At 46.8% G+C, this 17,407-nt stretch overlaps 2 protein-coding genes across 2 annotated transcripts; one reads left to right on the top strand and one right to left on the bottom strand.

Moving 5' to 3' along the window:
- The first annotated feature begins 315 nt into the window (after positions 1-315).
- On the top strand, positions 316-5,483 carry LOC108777632 (uncharacterized). Its single transcript, XM_018544570.1, has 2 exons — positions 316-1,817; positions 1,895-5,483. The coding sequence occupies exons 1-2, from the start codon at positions 316-318 to the stop codon at positions 5,481-5,483; spliced, it is 5,091 nt and encodes a 1,696-aa protein (XP_018400072.1).
- Positions 5,484-9,006: 3,523 nt separating this feature from the next.
- Positions 9,007-9,922, bottom strand: LOC108777631 (uncharacterized). The gene is made up of 2 exons (XM_018544569.1): positions 9,463-9,922; positions 9,007-9,359 (listed from the first exon to the last, which is right to left on the bottom strand). Exons 1-2 carry the CDS (start codon positions 9,920-9,922, stop codon positions 9,007-9,009), a joined length of 813 nt encoding a protein of 270 aa, XP_018400071.1.
- Positions 9,923-17,407: the final 7,485 nt, after the last annotated feature.

Raw genomic sequence — 17,407 nt, 5'->3', positions numbered from 1 at the left:
CGATCGCGGTCGGTCTAGCTCGCGTTCTCATTCTCGCTCGCACTCGTTCCTCAGATTCTCGGTCCCTCTTCCCGCCTCCTCGCCACCGATCCCCTGGTTCCTGCCTCGCACTCTCGCGGAGTGGTCCCAGCACTCCCGTTCACTCGAAATCTTCCCACGAAGAAATCTTCGGCGTGAACATAAAGTTTTGGTCCTTCGAGCCGGATCGAGGTAACCCACGGTGGACGCGGTGAGATTTCTCTCTCTCTCGCTCTTCGGGAACTCAGTGACGGACTCATCGTTTCGCCCGCACCGTCGGTGGGGACAGCCAACACGATGAGCGATCATCTCTCGCAGCAGCTAAACATGCTGCAATCTGTGGAGCGAGCGCTCTCCAACTTTAAAAAACTCGGTAGAGCCAATTATACTCCGGCTAAGATTCGGCAGAGGATGTCAACCTTGAAGGAAAACTGGACACGGTGCATCGAAAAACACGCTATCCTGGTCCGAGCTTGCACGGACGAGCAGAAGAAGACGCTGGAATACTTCTCGAACAAACTTTTCGAGAACTGCGAGGAAACCTACGAGACAACCCTCGACTACATGGCCGACTGCCTTGAAGAGCTGGATCCAACGCCCACAAGGACGAGCTTGTCGCAGTCAACGATAAGTACCGCGGAACCATCGTCCTTTTCATTGCATCATTTGCCGCCGATCAAATTACCGCCGTTTTCGGGGAATGTCGAGGAATGGGAGAGCTTCCGCGATCGCTTCTCGTCTCTCATAATTCAAAATAACGAGTTAACTGCGTTTTCGCGGATGCATTTCTTGGCTTCGAGTCTCACCGGTCGTGCGTTCGACGTTATAAAATCTATTCCCATTACCGCAGATAATTTTGATATCGCGTGGAAAACATTAAGTTCACGGTTCGATAATAAGCGACGGCTCGTCGACGTGCACGTATCCGCGCTGTACTCTCTGCCGACGGTCGCTCGCGAATCCGCTGTAGAGCTTAGCGCACTCCGCGATAAAGCGAATCGCGCTATCGCTTCTTTAAAAAATTTGGATCGAACTCCCGAACAAATGTTGAACGATATCTTAGTTTTTAGCGTCGCGCAAAAACTTGACCACGCTACTCGGAAAGCATGGAAGCTAAAAACCGGTGACAATTCGAACATTCCTTCGTATGAGGCTCTCGACAAATTTCTCGACACGCGCATTCGTGCCTTGGAGGAAATCTCTCCGGCGAACGCTTCGAAATCCCCGCGCGCGCCTAAAGTGACCAGTGCGAACGCCACTGCCTCGGGTTTATCGTGCCCACTCTGTCACGCAGCGCATTTCATTAACAAATGTTCGCAGTTTTTGCGGAAGACTCCGAGTCAACGGCTCGACGTCATTGTGAAAGCGAAGCGATGCGTCAATTGCTTGAGCGCCAAGCACGCTGTTCAGGCGTGTCCTAGTCAATACTCGTGCAGAACTTGCCAAAGCAAGCATCACTCGATGCTGCACGTTGACTCGGCCTCTTCCTCGACTGCATCCGCTGTCGCTCTCAATAACGAGACCTCGTCGAGTGTATTGTCGAGCTCTATCGTGGCCACTTCGGTCGCGGCATTGTGCTCCTCGTTGACCATTGCCGCGCGTCCGCAAGTGTTGCTCGCGACGGCCCGCGTCACTGTCGGTGCACCGTCGGGTCGGACTCTCACAGTGCGAGCGCTCCTCGATCAAGGCTCGGAGGTCACCTTGATCACGGAGCGACTCGCACAAGCTCTCAGAATGCGTCGCATTCGTCAACCGCTTTCTATTTCCGCCGTCGGCGGAACCGACGCCGGTACTTGTCAGTACGCCGCTCAGCTTGAGATCGCTCCGATCAATCGGGCTGCTCACCGGTGCTGACAACAACCGCGTCGATTCTCAGATCTCTTACTAAATATTCGCCTTACAAGGCCAATTCGAGCTATGATTGGAGCTATCTGGGCGAGCTGAGTCTCGCCGATCCGAATCCGATAAGCGCTGAGCCGATCGAGATCCTTATCGGAGCCGACTTATATAGTGAGTTGCTGCTTGGCGGCGTTCGTAAGGGCGCCCCTGGGCAGCCAATTGCGCAGCAAACCATTTTTGGCTGGGTTCTGTCGGGGCCCACGTCCGAGATGTCGATTCAATCGCGAGCGATCGCCGTTCAGCATTGCGTGAGTTCGGACGCCCTAGATCAGGAGCTAAGACGATTCTGGGAAATCGAGGAGGCTCCTCGACAAGCTCTCTTCAGCCCTGAAGAGCAGCAATGCGAAGAGCATTTCGTGTCCGCGCATTCGCGCGGTGCTGACGGCCGATACATAGTGCGCTTGCCTTTCAGGCGCGGTCCGCCGATCGCCATCGGCGAGTCGCGCTGCACGGCTGAGCGCTTCTTGCGAGGTTTGCATCGCCGCTTCCGTCTTAATTCCGCTCTTCGCGAGGCATACACCGAATTTATGAGCGAGTACAAAACTTTGGGACATATGCAGGAGGTGAGGGGCGATCAAATCACCTCGCAGGAAGTGTATATCCCTCATCACCCTGTCATTCGCGACAGCAGCGTGACGACGCGGTTGCGAGTCGTCTTTAACGCGTCGAGTCTGACTACAAACTCGACTTCTTTAAATCAACATTTGCTCACCGGGCCAAAGCTACAAGCGGACTTGTCGGCTGTACTTCTCCGATGGCGACAATTCCGGTACGTTTATGCCGCCGATATAACAAAAATGTATCGTCAAATCAACGTGGACCCGCGTGACATCGATTACCAGCGAATTCTATGGAGCGGCTCTTCTTCAGAGCCCGCTCGAGCTTATCAGCTCACGACCGTCACATACGGTACAGCTTGTGCACCGTTTTTGGCGCTACGCGTCATTCGTCAACTAGCTCACGATGAGGGTAGTCCCTTTCCACTCGCTGCTGCCGTGCTGCAGCAAAACACATACGTCGATGACGTTCTTTTCGGAGCGGACGACATTCCTCTTCTTCGTGAGGTGCGCAGGCAGGTATGCGCGTTGCTTCGTCGCGGCCAATTCGAACTGAGAAAATGGGCGAGCAACTCGGCCCAACTCCTCAGCGATATAGCTGGCGCGGATCACGGCCTAGCTTGCGATAAGATGCTTCAATCGGATGAACATCTTAAAATCCTCGGCATCAGTTGGAGTCCGTCCTCTGACACCTTTCAATTTAACGTAACCCTGCCGCATTTCGAGAAAACTACCAAACGGTCGATCCTTTCAACCATCGCGAGATTGTTCGATCCGCTGGGGTGGAGTACTCCAGTTACAGTTGTCGCGAAGATCTTCCTTCAGCAACTCTGGTTGCTCAAAGCAAGCTGGGACGACGTACTCCCGGCTGACCTTCTCGATCGCTGGGACACCATTCGTTCCTCCCTCGCCGCTCTGCACGGTCTTAAGTTGGATCGCTGGATACGGCGCGGCTCAGATAGCGTCAGATGCGAGTTACATGGCTTCGCGGACGCATCGTCGCGCGCTTATGCCGCAACCGTCTATATCAGGATCGTTTCGTTGTCCGGTGAAATAGCTGTGCGATTGTTGATCGGAAAATCGAAAGTTGCTCCGATTAAATCCTTAAGTATTCCACGGCTGGAACTGGCGGCTGCCGTGCTGCTTGCGCGATTGATCGAATTCGTGAGGGACTCACTGAATCTCCCTGCTGATTCTTGCCACTGCTGGACCGACTCCACGGTCGTCCTCGCGTGGGTGGCGCGACATCCATCCCAGTGGAAGACATTCGTCGCGAATCGCGTCTCTGAAATACAATCTCGACTTCCCAACGCGCAGTGGCGCCACGTGCCCACCGATCACAATCCTGCGGATTGTGCGTCACGCGGCGTAGCAGGGGAGGATTTTGCGTCCCACGCGCTCTGGTGGCGGGGGCCGGCGTGGCTACGGTGTCCTGAATCCGAGTGGCCGCCGCCACTCGATTCGTCTCTTTCGGAAACTACAATGGAACGAGAAGAAAACGCTGTGTCGCATCTCGTGTCTCGACGGGAACCATGGGATCTCGCTACTCGGTACTCATCGTGGCCGCGCTTGATTCGCGTTACCGCTTACATCATGAGATTCGTCTCAAAGCTAAAAAAAAACTCGGTGCCGCACGATGCATGCGATGAGGGCTCTCAGTCGATTTCCGCGTTCGAATGTCGGAAGGCGCGAGACTTTTGGTTGTCTCGGATTCAATCGGAATTGTTCCCGCGGGAAAAGGCGTCTATGTCGCAACGACGTTCGATTCCCGCGAAGAGCGCGTTGTTATCGTTAGCGCCTTTCCTCGGCGAAGACAAACTAATCCGCGTTGGCGGGCGGTTGTTGCGTGCCCCCATGCGGTTCTCCGAAAAACACCCTGTCATCTTGGCTGCGCACCCTCTCGTTAACCTTCTCGTGCAGCATGTGCATTTAAGATCTCTTCACGCAGGGCCGCAATTAACTCTAGCTACTCTTCGTCGAGAGTACTGGATATTGCGCGCTCGAAACATCGTCAAAGCTGTCCTTTTCCGATGCGTCGTATGCACGCGTGAAAAGGCAGCCATTCCTACTCAATTAATGGGAGGCTTGCCTCCAGTGCGCGTCTCTCCCCCTGCGCGCGCGTTTATTCATTGTGGCCTCGACTATGCAGGTCCCGTCGCAATAAGATCGATGTCGGGACGTGGGATAGCCTCGCGCAAAGCTTATATCGCCATTTTCGTATGCATGGCCACGCGAGCTATTCATTTAGAATTAGTCGAAAGCTACTCCACTCCAGCTTTCTTAGGCGCCTTTTCGAGATTCTGCTCCCGACGTGGCCTGCCAGAGTCAGTATACTCTGACAACGGCACCACGTTCGTTGGCGCCGATCGCGAATTGGCAGCCTCATTCCGAGCCGCGTTGCGCGATCCAAACGTCCAAAGTAGTACCGCTTCCGATGGGGTATCGTGGCACTTTATGCCTCCATCCGCGCCTCACTTCGGCGGCCTATGGGAGGCGGGGGTCCGCAGCGTTAAGTATCATCTCCGCAGAGTTGTCGCGTCGCACACTCTTACATTCGAAGAATTCTCGACGATTCTCTGCAACATTGAAGCCTGCCTTAATTCGCGCCCTCTCGCGCCCCTCACCGATTCCGTCGACGACTGCGAGTCTCTGACGCCCGGTCATTTTCTGATCGGTTCAGCGATTACAACCGCGCCCGAGCCTTCCGCACTACAACTGGCTGAGAACCGTTTGACACGCTGGCAACTCGTTCGTCAGCTCACCGAAAGATTTTGGAAACTATGGCAGCAGGACTACGTGAACACCCTCCAGCAGCGAGTCAAATGGAAGACCGTCTCAAAAAACGGAATCCGAGTCGGGGCGCTGGTTCTATTACGCAACTCTTTGCTCCCGCCTTGTAAATGGGACCTGGCTCGCGTCATCCGATGTCACCCTGGTCCAGACGGTTTGATTCGCGTCGCGACGGTGAAGACCGCCACATCCGAGTACACTCGGCCTCTTGTAAAATAATGCTTATTACCGATAGAGATCGAAAGCTTGGACACTCAGACGTAATCGAGTCCAGACCTCCGATATCGCTGCGACCACATTCTGTGAATCGACATATTGACCGCATCACCATTCGCCTTTTCTTGTCAACTTATTTCGAAACGATGGTTTCGATGCGGGCGGTATGTTCAAGCATGGTCGCATAAATTATCATATTCAAGTCAACAATAGACTAAGCGTTCAATTCGTTTCTATTTAATTTCATTAATTTAGCGACTTATTGGTTCCTTGTGACTCAAAAAAAAAATATCTCGCTTGCATTGCATGAAATATTCTTAACTATTGTATTTAATATTCTATTCTTCCGTTGTCGTGTCATGATCAACACTTGGAAGGTTGTCGCTCGGTTAGTTAAACTTTCAAATCCAAGACGCTTCAATGTCGACGCGTGTCATTCGGCCGATGCGTGATCCTTGTTTCCCCTCTCATTCGGGAGAACCAGGAAGACTGGCCGCACGAAACAATTCCCGACACATTCCGTAACGAGCAGCCGAGCGAGAATCTTCTAACGAGCGATATAGAGCGCAACTTAATTTAATTTAATTGAATCCGAAGAAAGAGTGATTGCGCCGATTATTATAAGTCTCCGCAAAGTGTCGTGGTATCGGGCAGTGCACATTTTCACGTCATCGAGAATCGCAATTCATTGAGATTCACAATCGGTCGAACTGGTCGTCGAAAGAGATATTCAGCCGGCGCGCGGCGTGTCGCGTGCTTTCGCTAAGCGCAGGGACCGTGCCTTTGCTTCCGCCAGTGCTGTCACTATCGGGGCTTCGCCCCTGATTCGACTCGAGTTGCCAAAGTGTACTCTGAGCCCGGACGAAAGAAAAATAAAGTGTCAATATGACTTTGTGCCATTGCACAATGAAGTGGAGTGAACTTTCGCATTTTGTCACATTCCATACTACTCTCTCTCTTCCGCTCATCCGCACTCCGCAGTACGCCGGTCGTGGTCGCAGTCTCGTTAACGCGATCGCGGTCGGTCTAGCTCGCGTTCTCATTCTCGCTCGCACTCGTTCCTCAGATTCTCGGTCCCTCTTCCCGCCTCCTCGCCACCGATCCCCTGGTTCCTGCCTCGCACTCTCGCGGAGTGGTCCCAGCACTCCCGTTCACTCGAAATCTTCCCACGAAGAAATCTTCGGCGTGAACACTGATATTTCGTGAAGTTGCACAATCATAAATAAAAGTGTGTCAAACCTAAAAATTTTTTACAAAATTTGCTAAGTTCCACGGAGCCAAGAAAAAATTGTGCACAAATGCGGTTTACAGTTTTCGAAAGAATGAATCTTTACCTACAATTTATTTTTTTGTTGAGCTCTGTACGATTTTTTTTCACCGATTTATTTAATGTTGATGTAAAAAGGCCATTTTTACTTAAACGTTGAATAACTCGGTCAAAAAAAATCGTACAGAGCTCAATGAAAAAACAAATTGAAGCTTTCCCCCTTTATGTTATTCTGACGCGCTCGAGTAAATCCCGAAATCCCCGCTTGGCCTCCCCTACTATAAAGGAATACTGACGTTGAGAAGTATTATTTGCTAAGGCAAGGTGGCTCTAGAGTTATCTGCATGCAATCATTTGTACATAAACCAATTTAAATCAAAACTACCACCACGATAAAATGACTATAACAACACTTATATCGTTACAGTGCCGCCGTGAGAAGATGATTATCAGGAGACGTGGTAGTGTCTCCGGCCATGTTCAAAAACTGAGAGGCGCTACAAGTCTCTTATCCTAAGCCACCAAAGTCCATTTTCAGTAGGTACATAACTACCAAAATATAAAAAATTTTGAATCGATTTTTTCATGTGGAGAAATCTGTCTAGTGGCTGCCTAGTAAATAAGATGTAGGTGTAAAATCAATAATTCTAGGCGGTCAATAGACAGATTTTTTTATGTCAAGAAATCTGTCTAGAGGCTGCCTAGTAAAAAAGATATAGGTGTAAGATCATAATTACTAGGCCGTCACTAGACAGATTTTTTATGCCAAGAAATCTATCTAGTGGCTGTCTAGTAAGTAAGATGTAGGTGTAAGATCATAATTATTAGGTAGTCATTAGATAGATTTTTTTATGCCAAGAAATCTGTCTAGTGGCTACCTAGTAAATAAGGTGTAGGTGTAACGTCATAATTATTAGTGATTACTAGACAGATTTTTTCATGTGGAGAAATTTGTCTAGTGACTGCCTAGTAAATAAGGTGTAGAAGTAACATCGTAATTATTAGGTAATCACTAGACAGATTTTTTCATGTAGAGAAATCTGTCTACTGGCTGCCTAGTAAATAAGATGTAGGTATAAGATCATAATTACTAGGCCGTCACTAGACAGATTTTTTATGCCAAAAAATCTGTCTAGTGGCTGCCTAGTAAATAAGATGTAGGTGTAAAATCAATAGTTCTAGGCGGTCACTAGACAGATTTTTTTATATCGATATCTGTATAGTGGCTGTCCAGTAAATAAGATGTAGGTGTAACATCGTAATTATTAGGCAGTCATTAAATAGATTTAATGAGATTACGAAATATTAGCTAGTGACTATCCAGTGACGAGTTAGAAATCTTATCTAGTTAATACTGTCTAGTGCCTAGGTGGTAAATTAGATCGGCTAGATTCATTTCTGCTCGGGACGGATCGCTTGCGACGCTTGTGAAATTTGGTTAGAGCTCGACTTGATTTCGACTCCGAAGTTCTGCTCGATAATTTTAGTTCGAAACTCATCAGCTCGAGGCACGGCTCGGCTCGAGGCACGGCTCGGCTCGAGACTCGGCTCGCAGCTCGGCTCGCGGCTCGGCTCGGCTCGAGGTTCGGCTCGTGTTTCGGCTCGATAGTCTAGACGCATCTTAAAGGTCGATCCCAATCGATTACATGCTGATCTTGTGATGAAATTTGCCTCGCTTGCACTATCCAACAGCACTCGTAATTGTTGAATTGAACCATTCGCATGCGTCGCATTTACAATTGCAGTTGACAACAAAGTATACTTAGCAGGTTTCGACTTTGAGACGTGATGAACTGCTGGACCTCCCGTCGCATCACTCGGCTGACTCTGGCTTCACTGGTAGAGACGTCCTTGCTCGAGACGAGAGATTGTCCACCGGCTTGCTTGTGACACAATGTGTTATATCGACTTTGAACACTTCTTGCAAGAACTCGCTCGACATGACTTGATAAAATGATCGTTTTTCAAACAGTTGATGCAGAGTTTTAATCGTTTGACCTCCGCCATCCTTTCGTCTGCGCTCATCTTCAGAAATTTCTCACAAGAATAAATGAGATGAGACCCGTTGCACACATAGCACTTCCCACTGGCGTGTGCGGTCGCTACGAGTGCTATTGACTTATTGCCTTGATTGTTCTTTCTTGATGACGTATCGAAGTTAGTGGATGGTTTCCCCTTGTGCTGAAAACCAGATTCCTTGACTTGAGCATTGGTCGACGTCATCCAGTCGAGTAGTTGACACCTTCGTTGAAGACATCATCAACACATCATCATGTCGATTGATGCCTTGTCCTTGGCCTCGATGGATTCTTCCCAGTGACGTCTTGTTACCTTGTCAAGCTTGTCTTCCATCATAAACAAAATTAGCTCGTCCCACGCGTCAGTGGGTAGTTGCAAACTTTTTAAGATCCTCAAATGCTTCTGAGTATAGTCGATCAAATTCTGAATTGCAATTGCAGACTCTTTTTCTACTCGTGGCATCTCGAATAGGCACTGAATATGACGCCTGCGCAATGTCTTGTCATTGTCAAAGCGATCTCTCAACAGATTCCATGCGATCTCGTAATTCTGTTCAGAGATTTCGATCGCTTCAATTGCCTTTGCCGCGCTTCCTGAAAGCGCACTCACTAAATATTGATGCTTTTGTACCTTCGGTAACTCACTGTCGTGAATCAATGTTTTGAATGAATCTGAAAATCGTTTTCATTCTTCGACCTTGCCGTCGAAAGTTGGCAAATTTATGACAGGTAACCTCATGAGACTTGATATTCGCCAGCGAAGTTTGACAGTCTGTTTGTTGTATAGTGAATTGACGCAACAATTCTGCTCGATTACTCGTTCTAACGTACTTTCCGTTATCATTGCTTGTTGTCTGTGATCGAAGCTGTTCAATCCATCTGGAAAGCGTGGCCTTAGTTTCGTAGTATCGACCTTCGAATTTTTCTTGTTCTGCTACGTCGTCGGCCGATAAATCGTGCTCTCGGCTCACCTCGATTATTTTTTCCACGACATATTGAAATTCCTTGTCAGCGGCGTCTAACTTGTCGAGACGCACCGATAGATCCTCACGCGTAGGAATAATCTTTTTATTCGCTACCTCATCAACATAGCTTATAATGCGTGTGAGCTTCCCCTTGATACAGCCTCTCTGACTACGAAGCTCTTCGATGCTCATTGTAAATATCACGCAAACTATCACGATCGTAAATCGCTTGTCTTACTCACGCCGATGTTGTTTTGCGACGCTGGGCGAATTGTTGCAGCCCTCAATATCTCTGTCGTTGACTATTTGTCGAAAATTAAGCCTGCTCAACGCACAGAAATCTCGGCGAAAACACACCGCGAACGTGTACACAAAAATGTCGGATGTAACGTACGCGCGCTTTTCTCGTCCGCGCACGCCGATCTGTCCAGAATTCCTTGCCGAATTCACTTTCACGGATCCCTTGTCAGATCCGGCTCGAAAGACCAAATTTATGTAGGAATAGATATTGTCTCTTGATTGCTATTACCAATTTATTGCTTTTCTTCTTACAAAGCTCTTAACGCTAACAGTCGTGTGTTGATACAAAGTACAAAGAAGCGCTACTAGCACCTAACCTTCTCTTAGACTAGAGCGCGCGTTCATCGATCAATCGATAAAAAAGGAGCCGCATTGAATCGACCTCAAAATTGCATTATTACTTACACGCGTATACAACTGTTCTTGTATATCATGCACATTATGTACTATAATCTTCTGTTTCAAATGTCTCCTATGGTGCTGGTGACAATGTATTGAATGAGGGCCGTTCAATGTCAAAACTTTCACAGTTGTTACAGTTTTAATAGAGAAATTATAAAACAAAAATTGTTACTTTTTGTGAAAAGACATTGTTTATGAAAATAAGGAATTGACAATAACGATGGTCATTTAAATTGTAACGATGCATTCCGCAATGCATCGTTCCGACGATACCAGCCGCCAGAAACATTTCATATTTCTCGATATTAGAATTACCGCCGTCGACAGTAGCTATCGCCGCTCCGACCGAACGCGTCCGAAGATTACCGAACGATCTGCGCTTCGCGCTATCCGCCGCTCCGACCGAACGCGACCGAACATCGCCGATCGACAATCCCCTCCGCAGGGATTGCCGACCGCCGAACGATAACGGAAAAGTCCGTAATAAAACGAGCGGGAGCAATAATTAGTATATAACGCGTAATTATTGCTCCGGGAGCTCTCTTCTATCCTAACCGCCGCTCCATTACGAACTCCGCTCCGATCCTAGCTCCGGTGATCCGACGCGAAAAGGGGGTCAAGTGTTCTTGGTCTCCGTCAAGCGTTCTTGACAGTTGATCGCCAAATTTCCTGATCCGCTGGCCGTACGACGCGAAAAGGGGGTAAAGCGTTCTTTGCCTCCGTCAAGCGTTCTTGACAGCCGTACGCCAGTATCCTAGACCTAGCGCACCGGCGAGAAAAGGGGTGAAGTGTTCTTCGCCTCCGCCAAGCGTTCTTGGCAGTCGGGCGTTAGAAGACCTGTGCACTTTACATTCCGCGAAGCGTCCCTCATTGCGTAGAGGGAACGCCCACCGCGTTATCCGCGCCGCGACCGTCATCCGCCGCTGGCGTATACTCCGCGTCCACGAGAATATCCGTAATACCGACCGCGCTCCGCGATTTCCGCGCCCGTATTGGAATTTAAAGATCCCCACGTGTTTTCCGCCGTACTCGCGCCGTAATTTACACGTCTAGTTTTTCTGTTCGTGCCGTCCGTAATATCTTAGTTTTTCTATCCGCGCCTCGTTGTTTTTCTGTACACGTCTTGTATCCGTCTCGTCTACTTGCCGTCTCGGCACTATACATATACACCTGCGTACACGACATACACATCTACACCGACACACGACACGCACCTGCTTACCATTCACGAATACCACACACACACACACACACACACACATTTGTAAATATACACGATACACGCAATAAACGTTTCTGTCTCTTGTCTTAAAATACCGTTTAATTATTTGTTTCTGCATTCTCTCTTCCCGTGCGAACCTTTTTCGCGATTAGCGAAATTTACGACGAGCTGATCCGCGCGGAAATTAGGTTGTTTCATGGCCGTTTAAGGTCGAAACGTTTGTTTTTAAATTTTTTAAACTTTATATTTATTTTTAACTAATGACATATTATATTTACTAAGACATTTATATTTTAACGAATGTTGGCTCGTAGCCCTGTTTGTTTTAATTATTTTTTAGAATTTAAAAAGTTTGATTTTTTTACTAGAAGCTGTATAAAATGAAAAATCTTGGAAATCTTAAAATATTTCATAATTCACGTACGTATATAAAATTAAAAAATTTCAAGAGAAAATGTATTTCTTGAAAATGACTTAATTCGTATGAAAATTTGAAACCACGAGTCGGTCAGTTTTGCATCTATAGGAATCAGAAAGTGACTTCAATTTCGAGAAAATCGGCCATCTACCGGCTGCTAAAACATTTAAAGTCAATGCAAGAGGAGAAACAAATGTTATCTTTAAAAAACTTAAAATCAGAAACAAAAGAAGGGCGAAAGTTGAGAGTCATGGAACGCCGCGACTCTCGGCTGGCGATGGCGATGCGTGCTGCGGAGGCTCGGAGTACGAGTTCAGACACAAAATGCCTTATAACTCGAGAAGGAGTAATTTCTCCAACTTGGAAGTAAGAAACTTTTTTGTTGGAAAAATTGTCTTCTTTTTTTTCATATTTTTTAAATTAAAATCTAAGATGTCTTTCTTTGAGAAAAATCGAATTTTAATGTTAATTTTGCAAAATATCGAAAAATTAATGTTTTTCTTTAAACATTCATAATATATTATCAAAGTACGTAAAAAATGCTTCAAGAATCACTGGTCGTTTTTTAAAATCGGTGCTGTTCACTAGAAATTATAGAAGTGAGAAGTTTGACATAACGTTCTCAACGCCGAAACTTCGAGCCCCTGTAAGTAGACAACGTGTTGCACAAACACCGTAAAAATTGCTGTGAGTTATCATGGTTGATAGAACAATAGATTGTGCAAATTTCAGCCCGATCGGAAAAAGAAATTTTTTTGGGTGGATCACTTCGCGTGGAATGCCCCATATAATAAATATTTCGTATCATCACACATCAACATCCTGTGTACATGACTTGACAAGGCAATTTCACTACCTCAGATTTTCATCGCACGAGTCAACTGGTATTTCTTTCATTATATTTCTACGATTGTACTGTTGTTATGATAGTACTGTCGGGGCAGACCTCTGTCGATGGTGTGGGAGCGGAGGGGTGGCCAAGGCCGCCCGCTTGCGCCTGTGTGTGCGTGCGTGCGTGCGTGCGTGTGTAAAATATCAAGTAATAGACTCATAATCGTTACATAACGAATAGAATACACACACATACACGGGCGGGTGCAATGGAGTGGCCTTCGCCCCCCCCCCCCCCCCCTTTTTTTCCCACACCGTCGACAGAGGTCTGCCCCGACAGTACTATCATAGCAACAGTACAATCGTAGAAGTCGTGTGCCCCTGTGCAGGGGGAGGGGGGTAAAAGTTATTTTGCGTGGAAAGTTCAACGTTTCTGAACAGGGAAAAGTATAGAATTTCGTGTCTGACAACAATAACTTCGACGCTAAATATCTCGGTTCGTTGAACACAGCGACGCTTATTTCTGCCAGATTCTTTCGTTTCATGCAAAAACGCCTCGAATAAGCCTAAATTTCATCGATTTTAAAGCTGCTCGAGTGATTCTGTATAATTACCAAAAATACATCAATACTTCGCTTGAAAGTCACACTTTATAATGGAAATAAAATGTAATTTTTCAAACATTTTTTGATCATAACTTTTTAACGGACAGCGACCACCACCTAAAAACTGCGGGAGGTTACTCAGGGTCATGACCTTGACAACATATGTCAAGGTCAAGGTCATTGGGGAAGGCTCCCCTTTTCTAACTTTTACCTAATTGACAATTATTACAGTATGATAATTACAATATTGAAAAACAGTTTTCCGCATCACCTCTGAGGTACTATTGTTGACGGAAGGTGAATGGGGTTCTATGAGTGGAGGAGGAGTGGGAATCTCGTCCAGGGAAAGGGGAGGAAATCTCTCGTTCATCGGGACAGGGGAAATCGAGGGGGAATCACGGGGAGTTAAAAGCGGAAATTTGGTAAGGTCAAGAGGAAACTCTGAGGAATCAACAGGGTAGTAGGAGGGTTCAGGATATTGTACGTGTGTAGGTGTGGGTGTGTGTGTGTCCGTGGCGGGCTGAGCGGAGGGAGGCGTAACGATAACTGAAGGACGCGATGTAACGTCTACGGGGAGAAGCGGAGTAGCGTCTACGGGGAGAAGCGGCGTAACCAAGGGTTGACAGGGCCGCGGACTCCTACGGTTCTTAACGTAAGGGCCTCTTCGGCGAGGTTCCTTAGAGGCACCCCGAGTGCGCACTAAAATTTGAAGGTGGTGTTAAGTATGGAGAATGTGAAAAATTAAGATTGGAGTTTGCGTGCACGATATTTATTACGCATACTCCTTGAGGAAGGTGAAAGGGTAAGAAAGGTAGCGGAAATGTCTTACTTGTGGAAGAAAAGGTGGCGGTGATCAATCCCTCGCAGTGCGGTCAGCGATGGTGGAGGTTCCTATGGAATCTCCAGGAGGCAGGATGCAAAAGGCTTCGGAGGGGTCTCGGAGGCGCACGGTCGTCGTGGGTGGTCCTGGTGGACTTCGAAAGCCTCGGAGGCGCACGGTCGGTCGACGGGCCGTAGATGGTCCTCGGTGCACTGATTCTAATTTAACACCAGATCTTGGTCAATTGACTCGGGCGATGCCTCGGACAACTGACTGTCGACCAAAGAGGTATTGAACAAGCAAGAAAGAGACCGAACAGTTGACTCGGGCTTATCGCCTCGGACAACTGACACGGTGAACTGAAGATTACTACTGACGCGGTGCGCTTCCGAGGGCCTCGTATTTATACCCCAAAAGGGCGGACTTTTCCTTTGTCTAAAATTTTTGCAACGCTAGCAACTAGTGATATGATTTACGATTTTTCTTAACTCCTATCGATATTGATATCTAGCGTCTTCTAGGAAGAGCTCCGGGAATAAAGGATTTTACGATTCTTGTTAGGTCCTATCGTGGTTGATCTCGCGTGTTCTTGGGGAAACTCTCTTTAAGAAAAATAGAGTAATTTACAATTTTTCTTAAAGGTTTTATGCGTGGGAAATTGTTGTCGGGACCACGTCGGGCTTTGTTATAGATAAAATATATGACCAGAAGAGTCATCGGTTTCCGCGCTCCATTTACATTTATTGTACGTCAGATAAACATTGACGTGGGAAATCCTCTAAAAGTTTTACGATTTGGCACGATGGACATGGCGCCAGTTATTTTTTTAAGCTAGTTTTCTTAGAGTTGCGGATCATTCAAAGATGATACTTTAGAGTGTTTGTTATCTAGTGACCGCTTAGAAATATATGGTTTCGCAATTTTTATCGCCGCCTGCCCTTTGTACGCAAGTTGTTTTTCTCGTTTAATTTTTCTTTTGAGTGGCATTTACGAGTTTTCCAGCGCGTGACGTTTACTTAGGCCTCTATTATCAGATATCCGCGCTCGGGCCCTTCTCGTAAATCTCACTCTGGTCATGACGCTGACCAAGATACTTTGAAAGAAAAGAATCGTGGAGTCGATAGGACGTAACACTACAATTTAGCCGAATATTTGGATACCGATGTCGCTGTCGTACTGCCGATTCGTCGCGCTAATCGCGCAGCGCGATTCTATCCTCAGACACAAATCAGTACTTGTCGTGACAGCTCGTGCGGCAAGATTCGTTGTCTCATTAATCTGAGAAGCAATTCAGCACTTGCTGTGACAAGTCGTTGTTCTCTCAAATTCATGTTTAAAGGACAAATATCGCGACGCGTTGCGTAATCTCCCCCTAACCGCAGCGGATTTTCAAGTAGCGTAGAATGTACTGCTCGCGCGTTACGATGATAAACGTCGATTAGTGTCGGAACATATTCATACGCTTCATACGCTACCGGCCGTTAATACCGACTCCGCGCAGGATCTTATGTCGCTCCGAGATAAAGCTAATATGCCCATTCAAGCGTTAAAAAATCTCGGTCGTCCAGTTGAGTGGTGGGACGATTTGCTCGTCTATCTAGTCGTGCAAAAATTAAATAAAGCCACGCGTAAAGCATGAGAAATAAATTTAGGCGATCAAATGGAATATCCGTCGTACACGGATCTTCATAACTTTCTCGCATCGCGAATTCGAGAATATTCCAACGACCAGTACGGTCAAAATAAAACCGAGCAAGTCGACCGTGCAAAGTCACACGACGACCGCTACCGGAGCCCATTGTCCGCTTTGTAAATAGATCATTTCTTGTCAATATGTCCTGATTTCAAGAAGAAACAGGTTAACGAGCGTTGCGATCTTGTTGTCAAATTTAAACGATGTCTCAACTGTTTAAGCGCTCGACATTTCGCGAACACATATCCGAGTAAGCATAACTATCGTCAATGCCAACAAAGGCATCATATAATGCTTCACGAAGCGACAACATCGATCGCGACCGGGAATTCACTTGAATCTAACGAAACGAATACGTCAAATGAAAACTTCGTTTCAAATTTAATTACGAAAACAACATTTGACAAATCTTGTGTTCTATTAGCTACCGCGCGGATTTAGGTGAGTTCTTCGTCTGGTCGTACAGATGTCATACGCGCATTATTAGATCAAGGATCTGTTTAATTAGTGAAAATCTCGCTCAATTGCTACGGTTATCGCGAACGCGCGTTGCTGTCTCGGTTACCGGAATCGGTGAAACGCAATCCGTCGCACGACATTCTGCTCTGATTTCGTTATCATCTAAGACCGGCAAGGGTCCGTCATACTCAACGACCGCAATTATTATGCGCTCTCTTACTAAATACACGCCGCCTAAAATAGCATATCAAATCTCTCTCGCTCATTTAAGCGGCCTGCCATGGGCTGATCCGTAGCCCTCAAATGCCGATCCGATCGAAATGATCATCGGCGCTGATCTATACGGTGCTGTTCTGTTGCCGGGCCTGTGCTCAGGTTCCTCTAATCAGCTAACAGCACAAAACTCCATTTTAGGCTGGATCATGTCTGGTCCGATTTCGACGACTACGTCTTCAAACATGTCTAACGTGTTAGTTAATCATACCACGTTGCACGACAATCTCGATGACGAAATTCGACAGTTCTGGGAAGTCGAAGAACTTCCGCAAGTATCATACCTCACTCCTGAGGAACTACGTTGTGAGGAACATTTCCGAGCAACTCATTCTCGTGACTCTAATGGACGGTACGTCGCACAGTGGGACGAAATTAGTGCAAATAAATGGACATTTTAGAATAACGGATTCAATTTTTCTTATAATGAAATGAAAATTAGTACTTAGAGGTTTTTGGAGACGCTTATTTTGAATTTAATGTAAAAACAAATTTTAGAATAATGAATGTAATAATAAAACTAAAAGATAAAACTCCTAGTGCCCTTATTCTTTAAAATTTTTTTTTAATTAAATTTACCAATGCGTACGTTGGTGTACTTCAAATCGTGTACTATGTGCACTTCAGCCATTTTGACGCAACATTCCTGAAGTG

The sequence above is a fragment of the Cyphomyrmex costatus genome, unplaced genomic scaffold, assembly GCF_001594065.2.
Source record: "Cyphomyrmex costatus isolate MS0001 unplaced genomic scaffold, Ccosl1.0 scaffold450, whole genome shotgun sequence".
In the NCBI taxonomy this organism is placed as follows: domain Eukaryota; kingdom Metazoa; phylum Arthropoda; class Insecta; order Hymenoptera; family Formicidae; genus Cyphomyrmex; species Cyphomyrmex costatus.
The sequence above is the reverse complement of the archived record's forward strand: the minus strand, read 5'-3'. Positions and strand labels throughout refer to the sequence as shown.

Excerpts from the sequence above, each read along its gene's own strand:
- LOC108777632 (XM_018544570.1), top strand. The coding sequence starts at position 316 with ATGAGCGATCATCTCTCGCAGCAGCTAAACATGCTGCAATCTGTGGAG. Across the intron at positions 1,818-1,894 it reads ACCGACGCCGGTACTTGTCA|ATCTCTTACTAAATATTCGC; the intron begins GTACGCCGCTCA and ends GTCGATTCTCAG.
- LOC108777631 (XM_018544569.1), bottom strand. The coding sequence starts at position 9,922 with ATGAGCATCGAAGAGCTTCGTAGTCAGAGAGGCTGTATCAAGGGGAAG. Across the intron at positions 9,360-9,462 it reads TGCCAACTTTCGACGGCAAG|GAAGCGCGGCAAAGGCAATT; the intron begins GTCGAAGAATGA and ends GTGCGCTTTCAG.